At 47.1% G+C, this 12,940-nt stretch overlaps 1 protein-coding gene and 1 long non-coding RNA gene across 2 annotated transcripts; one reads left to right on the top strand and one right to left on the bottom strand.

The window, feature by feature from the left end:
- Window positions 1-363: 363 nt before the first annotated feature.
- Window positions 364-4,430, bottom strand: LOC117804417. Its single transcript, XR_004628837.1, has 3 exons — window positions 4,102-4,430; window positions 3,187-3,440; window positions 364-922 (listed from the first exon to the last, which is right to left on the bottom strand). It is a non-coding gene; the product is annotated as an uncharacterized LOC117804417 (long non-coding RNA).
- Window positions 4,431-4,478: 48 nt separating this feature from the next.
- Window positions 4,479-11,170, top strand: PRDM8 (PR/SET domain 8). The gene is given in 6 exon segments (XM_034671633.1): window positions 4,479-4,786; window positions 7,065-7,285; window positions 8,282-8,513; window positions 8,891-9,623; window positions 9,625-9,652; window positions 9,654-11,170. Coding segments are annotated over 5 exon segments (1,941 nt in total). The 5' UTR covers window positions 4,479-4,786; window positions 7,065-7,066; the 3' UTR covers window positions 10,383-11,170.
- The last annotated feature ends 1,770 nt before the right edge of the window (window positions 11,171-12,940 follow it).

Raw genomic sequence — 12,940 nt, 5'->3', positions numbered from 1 at the left:
CGGATTTGTGGTAGTTGTCTTCAATATCACCTCAGTTTGCTAGCCCTGCTAGAAGTCGTACTCAAAAGCCATTAAGCCAGTTAACTACAACTCAGATCCAGGAGGGGAAGTGAACTACACAAAGTCCTCAAAGACTATCCAGCTCACAGCTGAACTCCCAAGAGAAGGGTGAGTGGAACTTGAGATCCCTCACAGAGGTTATAAACTTGAGAAAGGTAGGTTATAATCATAATGACAATAGTTGTAGCATAGCAGCAGCATTAAAAATAGCTCCCATTTATTGAGAAACAGGAAAAGCTGAAGCAAGAACAACATGAGTCAGGAGTAATGATCCCTGAACTTGGGAGAGTGGAGTCCCTTCTCCCAGGCTACAATATTATTCATCCTTTGAGAATCTGGCTATCCCAGGACCAGCCTGGGAAACATTCATTCATTTATCACCTGAAGAACCAACTGTAATACTTAGGCAAGGAATAGATGGAAACTGAGATTGCCATGTACACTTACAAAAAAAACAAAGTGCTCCCCATTCCTGTAAACTTTTATCCAGCTCAGCAAGTCTGCCTCTTCATGTCTCTAAGTTGTCCCTTAGAAAGTTTCTTATTCTCCAAGGTGAGGCTGTGCAATGCAATACCCCTCTGAGAAGGTCCATTCTTTACCTCCCCCAACCCTCACAGCCCCATCCAGAGACCTCCCTATGTGACATTAATAAGCTTAGGAAAAAGTCTCCACACACTGTTTCATTGGCCTTCCTCTTGTCTTCCAGTGCATTCTCCCTTTCACCATGAATTGCTTTTATTTTATTTTATTTTATTTTATTTTATTTTATTTTATTTTATTTTATTTTATTTTATTATTGGACAACTGAGGCTTTGCTGGTGTAGTGCTTTGGAGGTAGGATTAGAGGGGGATGAACCAGGACCTGGAAAGGAAGAGAGAAAGAAAAACAATGGGTTTTCATTCTTGAAGGGTAGTAATCCTTCTAAGTGAGTTACCCTTAGAGACTTCACCAGCCTCCTATCACAGAAGCTGAAGTATTTTGGGCCCCACTTCTCTATCCTGGGAGGAAAAAAGGGCATTTCCATTCTAATACTAAGAATCAGATTTCCTTTCTTACCCTTTCTCCACCCTCTCACTTAGTTCATAAAAGGCACCACCTCGGGAATCATTCATCAACCTCTCTCCAGCCTTCTCTTTCAAAACAATACTGCAGTTGTCTACATGTGTATTTTTTACCATAACTGCATGAAGCCTTGCTAAAGAGAGCAAGGTGAACATAGCTTCACTCTTCATTGTTATTTCTCTAATCATTTAATTGGAATTAAAATCCCGGGGAAAAGTGCTCCAAATATAAATGCATTGTTCCATGTGAATTAAATAAAACTATTGACTGAGATGCATTGTTATAGTACTGTTTGAAACTGAATAAATGTCTCAATCCTTCATTTAGTATCAGTGAATTCCAGTAAGTAATAAGGCAGAGTGATTTCAAAGTAGGTTATGCACCATTTTAGCCCATAAATTTCTAGTGAAATAAAAGTAATTTGTAGATTCTCTTTACATCCTATTAATAATTGTCATTAAGACCATTTGTATTACCAAGCAAAATCTGCATCATTTAAAATACTAGAAAACCCTCAAAGTAGGAATGTCAGGCTTAATCTTACCCATATTTGTTTTTTGTTATAGCAGTCATTCGATACATAAGACAAAGAGTTGGTTGGATTCATAGAATGTTAAAAATTCTTTTATTTGGGGATTTTTGCCTGAAATCAGTAGGGGCAATCTTAATTAGAGGGCAGAAAAGAGAAACTGAGAGTGAATACCTGATGGTCAGATGCTCCATACATCTCTCCCCTCATTCATGTATAGAATTTTACCTATTTTCTGTCTTGGAATTTGGAAGGTCAAACTCCCCCACCCCCAACTTAATTATCAGAAACATTTTTTATTTTATACAAACTGGAGTCTAGGTTTCAGAACTTCGAAGGAGACATGGTCTAAATGTCCTGTATATTTAAGAAAAGAAAAGCCAGGGGAAAGAAAAAATATGTTCCATTTAGAGTTTAAGGTTATCTAAATGCCCACACCCTGAAGTGGATGCTTTTATATTTACAATATGTAAGAGGATTTTTTTAGGTGGCTTGAATAGACAGATGACTTTTTCTGGGAAAGACAAACTTTCTGTTCTCTAAATAAAGAAGGCTCTTAGGATTACTCTGTTCAACAGTTTAATGGAATTAGGGTCATGGGCACTGCACACACACACACACACACCATCGCTTTATCAGGCTGTAGTTTCTAAAGAACCACAACACTCTTATGACGAATTCTTTCATCTTAACTTGCTGTTGTTCACACCTGTGCCTCTCCTGCCCTTTCTTTTTCCTTTTCTTCTCTGAATTCACTTAAGTGACCACTACTCTTTTTCAGATGTTTGGGGAAATTCTTTTGACATTTCTAATTCTACCCCCCCTTTTCTTTAAACAAGTGATGGGGAGGAGGGAATGCTTTCTTGTGTATGTGAGAGAGTAGGGATGTATGAATGAAGCATCTAGTCATAAGACAATTAGTGGCTAAAACACTCGAAGATCCTTATATACAGACATGTGAGAGTCCTCAGCATTGAGCTTTGGTCGGAGTTGCCCTTTGCCAAACTGTTTAAAAGTGTTCACACACGCATAAGAGAAATGATAGGTTAAGAGGAAAGACAATTGCAGTTTAAGAAGCTTTGAAAAGTTAGTAGCTAACCTGGAAATGAAGGGGAAATTCCCCTCTTCTTCACTAATATATAGGGATTTTGCAACCCTTCTTTTACCGAGTCCCGGTTTAAACAGAGGCAACAGCCCTGTCTGATCAGAAAAACTTGGAATTTACACGGGGGAAGAGTGAGCTAACCAAGACCCAGTGAAAATAGAGGGAGGGAAGGAGGGAGAGATAGAAGAGAGGGAGAGAGAGAGAGATGAAGAAGAGAACTCACCTAGTGGGAAATTACTCCCACATTTTTATTTCTGCTCAGCAAAATCCTTCCCTGGCCTCCTTGGACTGCGGGCGCGGAGAGGAAGGGCCCTCCTCGCTGCCCCACTGGGTTCCGGAGGGAGGTCTCACAGTTGGGAGGGGATCAAACCAACACTGTACGCACCGTTTCCTTTTAAGCTGCTCTTTGCCAACCCCCAAACCACATACCTTATTTCAACACTGGATAAAAACGAGACTGTCTCCGCCTTAAGTCATGGTTCTGTTCGGTCCACTTCAGCCGGGTACACAATCCGATTTATCCTGAAGCTAACAGATTGTTCTCTTCAAAGTAGTGTTGTTGTGGGTGGGGCTGAGAGAGTGGAGCCGCCTATACACTCAAAAGGTCTTTCTTCCTATAGGAGTTGAGAGTTGAAAGGCGAAAAAGAACCCAGAGATCCGCCAGCGAAAATGTGTTGCGGCCCCTGTTGAAGGAGTCAACTTTCAGGCTGTTAAAGTCCTCAAGTCATTAGCATCAGCTGCGGCACAAGAGGGGCAAGCCAGCGCCTCTAAGTGGCTTAGCGCACAAACGAGGCTCCCGAGAGGACCGCGGCAACCCCATCCGCTCTTCCACTACCGGCTGGATGTAAATTGCTCTCCGGAGCCCATCGTGGTAATAATTTTTACTTTGACTACCCCCCTCCGAGGTCTTAGAAGATGGGGCCGCCCCCAACATGGGACCCCCTCCGGGACTACGAAGAACGCGCCAGGCAGAGAGCGGAAAGGCAGGAACATCTTGAGTCTAGTAACCTGGGTTCTTCCCACCAATCTCTCCCCTCACCCTTCCCCTGCCCGGGTACTCGAGTTCTAGGACCAAATGACCCCAGTAAATCCCCTGCCGTACTCTGGCGGCGTCCTCGCTCCATCCTCCTCACCCCATCTCTGGGCCCAGGGGAAGACAGAGCCAAGTTCTCACCAAAGCGCATCCTTTCTGAATCTTGTTCGGAGGGACTTGGTAGGGTGAGCTCTCCGAGAGAGCTGGCTTGGGTTTATCACCCTCAGGCAACTAGCTGCGCAAATGAGCGGTGGCTCAAGGGCCAGGGAATCCCTGGGGCTTATCCGCAACCCCCCACCCCTTTACTGAACTCAGCCTCGGGAAATGCTCCGTGCGCGCGCTGGGTGGCCAGCTCTCTGCCAGAGGTTCTCCAAGTGCCAAGAGAAACGGAGAAAGGCCCGCTCCAGTTCTTTTGGTATTTCCCTTTCCGACCCCGAAACTGATTTTTCCCTCCTCACAGTCCCAGAGGGCCGAAGCTTTAGGAGGCGGCGGACCGGGCCGCGCTCAGAGAGGCTTTGCCACTTGAGGAAGGTGCCCAGGACCTGCGAGGCGCGGGCAGGCCAGAGAGACCGCTGCGAGGCAGGCTGCGCCGGAGGGAGCGCCCAGCCCAGCAAAGAGTTAAAGGGAGGGGACGTGGGCTGTCACGCGTCATTGGGCAGATTACGTGCAGCAAACAAAAAGTGTGTGTCTGCGTGCCAGTCAGTCACTGCATCGGGTCCATCTGTACAACTCTCTCCGCGCGCTCTCGCTGTCTCGCTCTCTCGCTCTCCGCTCTTACTCTCTCATCTCTCTCACCCTATCTCTCCATCTCTCTCTCTCTCTCTTTCTCCCTCACTCTCTCTCCCTCTCCTCTCTTTAGGCACAGCCTACGAGACAGCAAAACCAACACCTCTGGACATGGAAACGCACTGATACGATAGGCAAAAGAAACACTCGATTGCATCCCCCGGTTCCAGGTGGCCTTATTTGGGCGATTCGTTCCTGACCTTATTCCTGGTAAGTCTCTGTGCTTAGATGTGGGAGGGGGGTGGGGAAGAAGGCAGGTTTGGTACGGAGAGTGGAAAATTTTGTCGTCCGTCTCGTCATCCACCAGAAGAGAGGGAAACATAATTGTTGAGGGGATCTCTACTGGCAATAAGATTATACAAAGGGAGGAGCGGGTGGGGATCACTTTGCGGGAGAAGCAAGCGACGGGGGAGCGCGCGGCCGCCAGACAATGCCTGCCTCCGGGGAGGGTGAGAGGCCGGCGGCAGCGACGCGCGCTCGGCGAGCCCAGCGGGCTCTGGGGAGGATCCCCCGGGCGCCGGGAGCTGGGGCCTAGAACAGGCTGCAGGGCTCTGAAGGGCTGGGTGGCAGAGGCGACCGCACGCTGGCGGGCGAGCCCAGGCTCTCGCCCAGCGGTGATTGTGGCCAGCTCGAGGCTCGTGGCGGCCGCCGCTGCGACGCGAACCCCTATTAGCGCGGCGTAGCGAGGATCTTTTCACCGTATTGTTAGGTAGAACTGCATTTTAATGATTGCGTCCCTGCTGTTGCCCGAAGTGACGGGGCGACCTCCCGGCACAATGAAACGTCTGTGTGAAAGAGACTTTTAAAGGAAGAGAGAAATTGAGGCATAAAACGCTGAATTGAGGAAACTGAAAAGGAGAGAATAGGATTCCGTTGAAAAGGAGATGAGATTCTGAAGGGTTTTTTTTTTTTTAACGTATTTAAATTTGCAATTAGAGATCAGAAAGGCTACCTTGTGTGGGGTAAAAATACCCAGAGATAGATGCTGTAATATAGTAAAGTAAGTTTCTACTTTATGGATATTTTCTCTTATTTCTGTCTGGAAGAAACAGCCCAATACTTGACATTTAGAGGATGTAATGGAAAAAGAGGCTGACCAAAGTTTCATGCCCTGTTAGCTGGAAAGGAGGGGGGGGGGGAAGCTCTACCTTGTAATCACATTTGCAAGATTAATTGGTTAATAGACATTAAGATAAAAATGGACATTACTAATATTATTCCATAATGAACAGCTTCTTAGGAAAAGAATTAGGTCTATTCTTTCCTGCTACTTAAATTATACAAAGCATACATAAATTACTGCCTATTCAGACGTTATTAGGGAAAAACCAACTTGGGGGAATCTTTTAATCAGAGTTAACAATGCAGTTAGTTCAAAGCCAGTTTAAAATTTAAATACCTGCTTTGTTCTTTTAAAAAATGACAAGTTTTGTAAGGGTGTCCAGTGGCATAGGAAGGGAAATGTCTCTTTATGACAGCTTAATAGAGCCCTCCATCAGGGTAGTGAACTTTCTAAATTGCTGTGGATTAAACAGAGAGCCCACAGAGGTCTACCCAAGTGGGGCTGCCCCCTCTTGCCCAAACAGGGTCATATCTGGGGGAGTGAGAATTCACCAGTCACTACACATGCAGTATTTCAATCAGGGGACCCTTCAGGCCTGCCCTGTACCTGCTCACTTCATGAGGCACATGCAACTCAATCCACCCCCTTGTATAACAAGGTAACTGGGATTCACCCTTATCCATAAATAAGCATGTCGAGAAAAAAATAATTACCTCTGCTTGCTGCTTTTAATTAAAGCCTCGGAGGGACAGTGTTGGATTATGGTAATGAACAGACATACGTCCCCTCTTGTAGGCTGCAGAGAAAGGTTAGCTGACACAGAATCAGTGGCCCTGACACTCTACTTTAAATCCATTCGCCATGCTCGGCTGTCTCTGCCTGCTCACTAAGGCTGCTCCCTCTTTGGAAGAAAGAAAACATCAACTCCTAGGCACCCAGTTCAATACATAAGAAGAGAGGAGAGGAGCTTTTTCCCAAGGGTTGGAAGTTTCTTTCAGTCGGGGAAAGTCTATAGGCTAGTAANAGAAAAAAAAAAAAAAAAAAAAAAAAAAAAATCTTATTGTTCTCCCAACCCATATTCCCCAAATCCTGGCCCATCCTCCCCCAAGGTAATGCAAAAGACCAATCTGTCTTTCCTAGCCCTGTTTTCCTTCTCAAAAGCGGTCCACTCTGAGCTCCCAGGATTCCAATTATTTTAAAAAGGGGGCGGGGTGGGGTGGGGAGTACTCCTCAGTTGGCATTTTCAAAAAATGCCAGATTTAATCTGCCACTGGCTTTATTTTTGAAATCAAGGCTATGCAAAAATCAGGCAAATTCAAGAAAATATGTCTAATAGTTGCAATGTTCTGCCTGGATTCATAGAGACAAAAGGAGTAAATACGGAGTAATTTAAGTTGTTTCCTTGTTCTGTTTATCTGTCACCAGTGATGGAGGATTCAGGCATCCAGCGAGGCATCTGGGATGGAGATGCCAAGGCTGTCCAGCAATGTCTGACAGATATTTTTACCAGTGTTTACACCACCTGCGACATCCCTGAGAATGCTATATTTGGTCCCTGCATCCTGAGCCATACTTCCCTGTACGACAGCATAGCTTTCATAGCCCTCAAGTCCACGGACAAGAGAACAGTCCCCTATATCTTCCGGGTAAGTCTTGGCCAGTGCTGCATAGGGTATGAGGGTAATCCCATGTTGAAAACTGACCTAAGATCATTCTAATGACAAGCTGAGATAGGTTCTGAATGTAGAAAGTGAAATAATGTGAGACATCCTATTTTACACATCAAAAAATAGAAAAGGAATATTAAACTCAAATTATTGTCAACTGATTTCTGGAATAAATGACACAGTTTGATTTGGAATGCCAGGTGTATCTAAATCACTGCCTCAGTTCTGGGCTTTTCTGGTGATGAACACAACTTCCTTAACTCTTTGGGAGATTTCAACTAGGGTGGAAGCTCTTTGCATACCAAGTACTTTCTGTAAGTACTTTTATTATAAGTATTGGGTGGGTTTCTGTTCCAACCTAGGAGGCCTTCTTTTCCTCTAAATGCTACTCTTTCTAGGAAGCTAGCTAGTCCCAGAATTTGTATTTAATGAAAATGTTAATGACTTGACAATAAAACATCATTAAATTCATATGTTTGAGTTTCAAGATATAAGTCCTTCCACTTTCTATTCTTTCTTTGCAAAGAAAAATTACCAATTTTTTAAGGCAAAATTAGGAAGATGAATGAATGCCATGGAACAATTTCTAAGACCTAAGCTTGTTTTTTAACTTCTGAAGCAAACAAAATTCCTCAAGCTTTCGTAATGTGGGGTAATTTAGAAGTGAATTCTCAAGAGGTTAATATTAATTTGAATTGTAAGGAGGAATTTTCGCATTTGATATTCAACCAATATATGAAAACGACAGCTTAATCTATACGATTGATACAGTGTTTCAAAGGACAGTTATCTTGCCTGCCGGTTACAAACACAAAGATGGGTGCCAACTTGGGTCATGGTTAAGCTTGATCTCAGATGATTCTTTGGAAAAGAATAACAAAAAAGAAATGGTCTTGCCTTCTCCAGCTGCATTCTCTCACGAGAGTCTCCCTCCCCCCTCCCCCCTTGCATTCTTTATGTTTTTCTAAACTGTAGGTAGACACCTCAGCGGCAAATGGATCTTCAGAAGGTCTCATGTGGCTGCGACTTGTCCAATCAGCCAGAGATAAAGAAGAGCAGAACCTTGAAGCCTATATAAAAAACGGACAGCTGTTTTACCGCTCTCTCCGCAGGATTGCCAAAGACGAGGAGTTACTAGTTTGGTATGGGAAAGAACTGACTGAGTTACTCTTGCTCTGCCCCTCTAGATCCCACAGCAAAATGAATGGTAGGTTGGCTCGCGACCTGCGACGGGGCCCTTCGCTAGCGGGGGAGACGCAGGGAGAGGCGGGGGCTCCCTCTGGGGCACTGGCGCCTTTCCTCCCTTAGGGCACCTGCTGGGAAACTTCGGAGGTATAGTCCGGAATGAGGCTGGGACAGATAGATGAGAATAAATCGGGGGACACTTGGCTTGATGACTGCACTCCCTCTGATTTGGAGGGAAGGTTAGATCTGGTCGGACAGGGTACTCTTCTCAGAAGCTCAGGTCCTGAGAGATGAAGGTGACTTGTGAAGAGGGTGATGGCAAACTGTTCTGGAGACGATGCTTAGTAATCATGTGGTGTGCGTGTGTGTGCGCGTGTGTGGTGTTTTCTCACTAAGCAGGGTCGTCCCCTTACACATGCCTGGAATGCAGCCAACGTTTCCAGTTTGAGTTCCCCTATGTGGCGCATCTGCGCTTCCGCTGCCCCAAGAGACTTCACAGCGCTGATGCCAGCCCCCAAGAAGAGCAAGGCGGCGGCGTGGGCACCAAGGATCACGGAGGCGGGGGCGGTGGCAAGGATCAGCAGCAGCAGCAACAAGAGGCGCCCTTGGGCCCCGGCCCCAAGTTCGGCAAAGCCGGCCCCATCCACCACTACCCGGCCCCCTCCCCCGAGGGCAGTAATCAGCCTGCGGCCGGCGGCGGCGGCGGCGGCGCCAAGCCCTCCACGGACTTTCACAACCTGGCCCGGGAGCTCGAAAACTCGGGGGGAGGCAACAGCTGCTCCCCGGTCCGGAGCCTCGGCAGCGGCGGCGGCCACCAGGAGGCGGAGCTGAGTCCCGACGGCAATGCCAACGGCGGCGGCAAGGGGAAGAGGAAATTCCCGGAGGAGGCGGCTGAGGGGGGCGGCGGCGTGGGGCTGGCGGGGGGCCGGGGTCGCTTCTCCGAGCGGCCCCTGCCCGCCTCCAAGGAGGACTTAGTGTGCACGCCGCAGCAGTACCGCGCCGCGGGCAGCTACTTCAGCCTGGAAGAGAACGGCCGCCTTTTCGCTCCGCCCAGCCCCGAGACGGGCGAGGCGAAGCGCAGCGCCTTCGTGGAGGTGAAAAAGGCGGCCCGAGCGGCGGGTCTGCAGGAGGAGGCGGCCTGGGGGCCCTCTGCCTAGCCGGCTTGGAGGGCGGCAGCCCGGCGCGGGGCAGCGCCTTCACCTCGGTGCCGCAGCTGGGGGGCTCGGGAGGCAACGGCGCGGGCGGCGGCGCTGCCGCGGGGGCTTCCGGCGGCGCGGGCGGCGGCCAGGGTGCCTCCTCGGACGAGCGGAAGAGCGCCTTCTCGCAGCCGGCGCGCTCCTTCTCTCAGCTGTCCCCGTTGGTGCTGGGCCAGAAGCTGAGCGCGCTCGAGCCGTGCCACCCCGGCGACGGGGTGGGCCCCACCAGACTCTACCCTGCCGCCACCGACCCTCTGGCCGTGAAGCTCCAGGGGGCCGCGGACCTGAACGGAGGTTGCGGGGCCCTGCCGACCGGCGGCGGCGGCGGCGGCCTGCCCAAACAGAACCCCTTCCTCTACGCCACCGCTTTCTGGCCCAAGAGCTCCGCGGCAGCGGCGGCGGCGGCGGCGGCGGCCGCGGGGCCCCTGCAGTTGCAGCTGCCCTCTGCGCTCACGCTGCTGCCGCCCTCCTTCACCTCGCTGTGTCTGCCCGCGCAAAACTGGTGCGCCAAGTGCAATGCCTCCTTCCGCATGACCTCCGACCTGGTGTACCACATGCGGTCGCATCACAAAAAGGAGTACGCGATGGAGCCCTTGGTGAAGCGGCGGCGGGAGGAGAAACTCAAGTGCCCCATTTGCAATGAGTCCTTCAGGGAGCGCCACCACCTCTCCAGGCACATGACCTCGCATAATTGACACGGAAAAGACCCTAGCTTTCCGCGCGCGCACACTCACAGTCAAGCCACCTACAGGAAAAACACGCGAGGACATCCACCACCTCCTTGTGACCTGAAACGTTGCACCCAGAGACAGAAACACACACACTGAAACATACACGTGCCACCCCCAACCTTTTCATTTACATGTTTACCTGCGACCTACATTACACACACACACACACACACACACACACACACACACACACACATACAAACACACACAAAAGCAAGACAGGATGGTGGATTTTTGATTGGGTGGGTTGTTCGAGGGGTTTTCTTTTGAATGCACGCATTTTCACTTTCCAAAAACAAAGGTACATTTTTAAAAATGTCATATATTGCAACATATTGATGCATTTGTCATACGTTTCTACTTAAATTATTAAGCACTTACGGTTTAGATGTAATAATTATATGTAAGGGCAAAATTTATTTTAGATATAAAGTAAAGGAGGAGGGTGAGATGCTTTCTGCATTTCTTGATGACAGTTTGTGTTCTTACAAAAATAAATAAAAAGAAAAAGGGGTCACGATTCAATTTAAGTTTCCAGGGGGAAGTGCATGTATCACGAAATGATTATGGACTTCAATGAAGAATGTCATCATTATGTAAATATGTATTTCCTTTTAATACAAAGTGTAATTTTGTGCCAGTGAAATGGAGTCTGAATAGTTATGTGTTTCTTTTATCCCTGGAAAGATTAAACTTTATAGATTATCCAGGTATGTTGGATGCTTTGACAATAAATGACTATTTTCTTCGAAGCAATTATTTGGAAAGTGTTTTTAAGTATTTTTATTTTTTTTTTGTAGCTAAGGGCTACACTTTGAGTAGATACCACCTATTTTCATTGAGTCTCTGAAAAGAAGAGAAGAGATAGCAGAAGAAATCGATAATAAACCCTGTCCCACTTACATTTATTTACCCTAAGCCAATATTGAACCTAAAAGTGAGAAGACAAAGTTTGATTATTGTTTGTAAAACCTTTATCTGGAAAGTGTCGGTCTTCTTCATCAAAGGACAAATCTTTTAGACAAAGATGTCTGCCATGAAGCTAACCTGTCAGTGGGATGTCAGCATTCTTTTCAGCAGCAGGATAATTAGCATCTTCACAAGTGGCCAAAGACGGATTGTCAGGCCTTGATCAGAGAAGCCAGATGAAAAGCCCACTTTGATTCTACGAGTGAGGCCTATGTGGAGGAGTATCCTGTGCTCTAGAACCCTTCAGCATTCTGTCATTATCTATTAAGAGACCCAATGGGGAGTTTCTTTAGAAACCAAAGTGAAATGACCATGATAGTCCATGTATTGCTGGGCCTAGCCTTCTTTCTAAGGGCCTAGCTGGGCCTAGCTTGAGCAGCTGCACGGCCTCTGGAAAAAAACCAGTCCTAGGGCATTACGATACAGAGGAACCTGATAACTTTCCTCCTCTGCCTGTTCTTCCTCTTATGAAGAGTCTCTCTATGCTCTTCATATACTGACAGTTCTTAAGTTGTTCAGCAATCATTAGGTGCAAAACCATAAAAAGGATGATCTTTTAGGTCTTAGGGTAGCCTGCACTTAATCCATTCTCTTCATTCTAGAAATGCTCTACGAACAGACACTATCCTGGTTTATCTATCACACGAGGTATTCTTTCCCATTTTTGTCCTCCACATCTGGCCAGTCCTCCACTATGTCAGAAGGAGGACACCTGTGAGAAAGTCTGAAATGGGAAACTTGCACACTGTCTCATTGAAGGCATTCGATGGTTTTGCCTCTAAAAGGATTTGAAAGCTTTCATTATCTTAAGGTAACTACAGAACAAGTTTCAATGAGGGCAGGCAGCAAGTAAAGACCAGGGGTAGGGCAGAGAGATGTATCCATAGTGTGTCTCCTGTTGGGTGAAAAAGCAGATTGATTTCCTTATCATCTAAGGACTTTCCTGTCCTACATTTCTCTGAGGCCAGCTCTCAGTTTTCCCAGGCAACAGTTGCATGATCTGAAACCCTCAGCCCCAGCAAAGTGGGATGCGAACAGTCCAGAATTCTGGTTTTAACTGCTCTTCCTGACTCAGATGACCCTGCGGCATCACTGGCGTCATCTGAGTTAGCCGCATTCTGGTTTTCTCATCTATATAATAAGTGAGACGGGTTCTGCTATCTTTAAACTACTTCCAGCACTGGGGAATTGTTTTTTGCAATGGATTGATCAGACCCCAATGAAATCTAAAGGGGGATGTGTAGAGAAAAGACCAAGATTGGCCAGGAAGCAAATTTGATGGCAAGAAGTAGGAAAGATATTTGGGGGCAAATGAAAGATGGGCCTCAAAAGATCCTTAAATCACAATGCTTGAGAGGCTAACTAAATAGCCCATACCTAGGATACTAGTGGGTCTCTGGAGCAAAAGTATCTTTAAAACCATCCAAACCAACAACACAGGTTGCTTGGGGTCTAACTTTCCAAAACAAATAAACAAACAAACAAAACCCCCCAAAACTTAAATGCTCCTATGTTTCTGTCCAGAATCTCCTTCTCACTAGGAGGCTTCCTTA

Source organism: Ailuropoda melanoleuca, chromosome 11, assembly GCF_002007445.2.
Source record: "Ailuropoda melanoleuca isolate Jingjing chromosome 11, ASM200744v2, whole genome shotgun sequence".
NCBI classification, from domain to species: domain Eukaryota; kingdom Metazoa; phylum Chordata; class Mammalia; order Carnivora; family Ursidae; genus Ailuropoda; species Ailuropoda melanoleuca.
The sequence above is the reverse complement of the archived record's forward strand: the minus strand, read 5'-3'. Positions and strand labels throughout refer to the sequence as shown.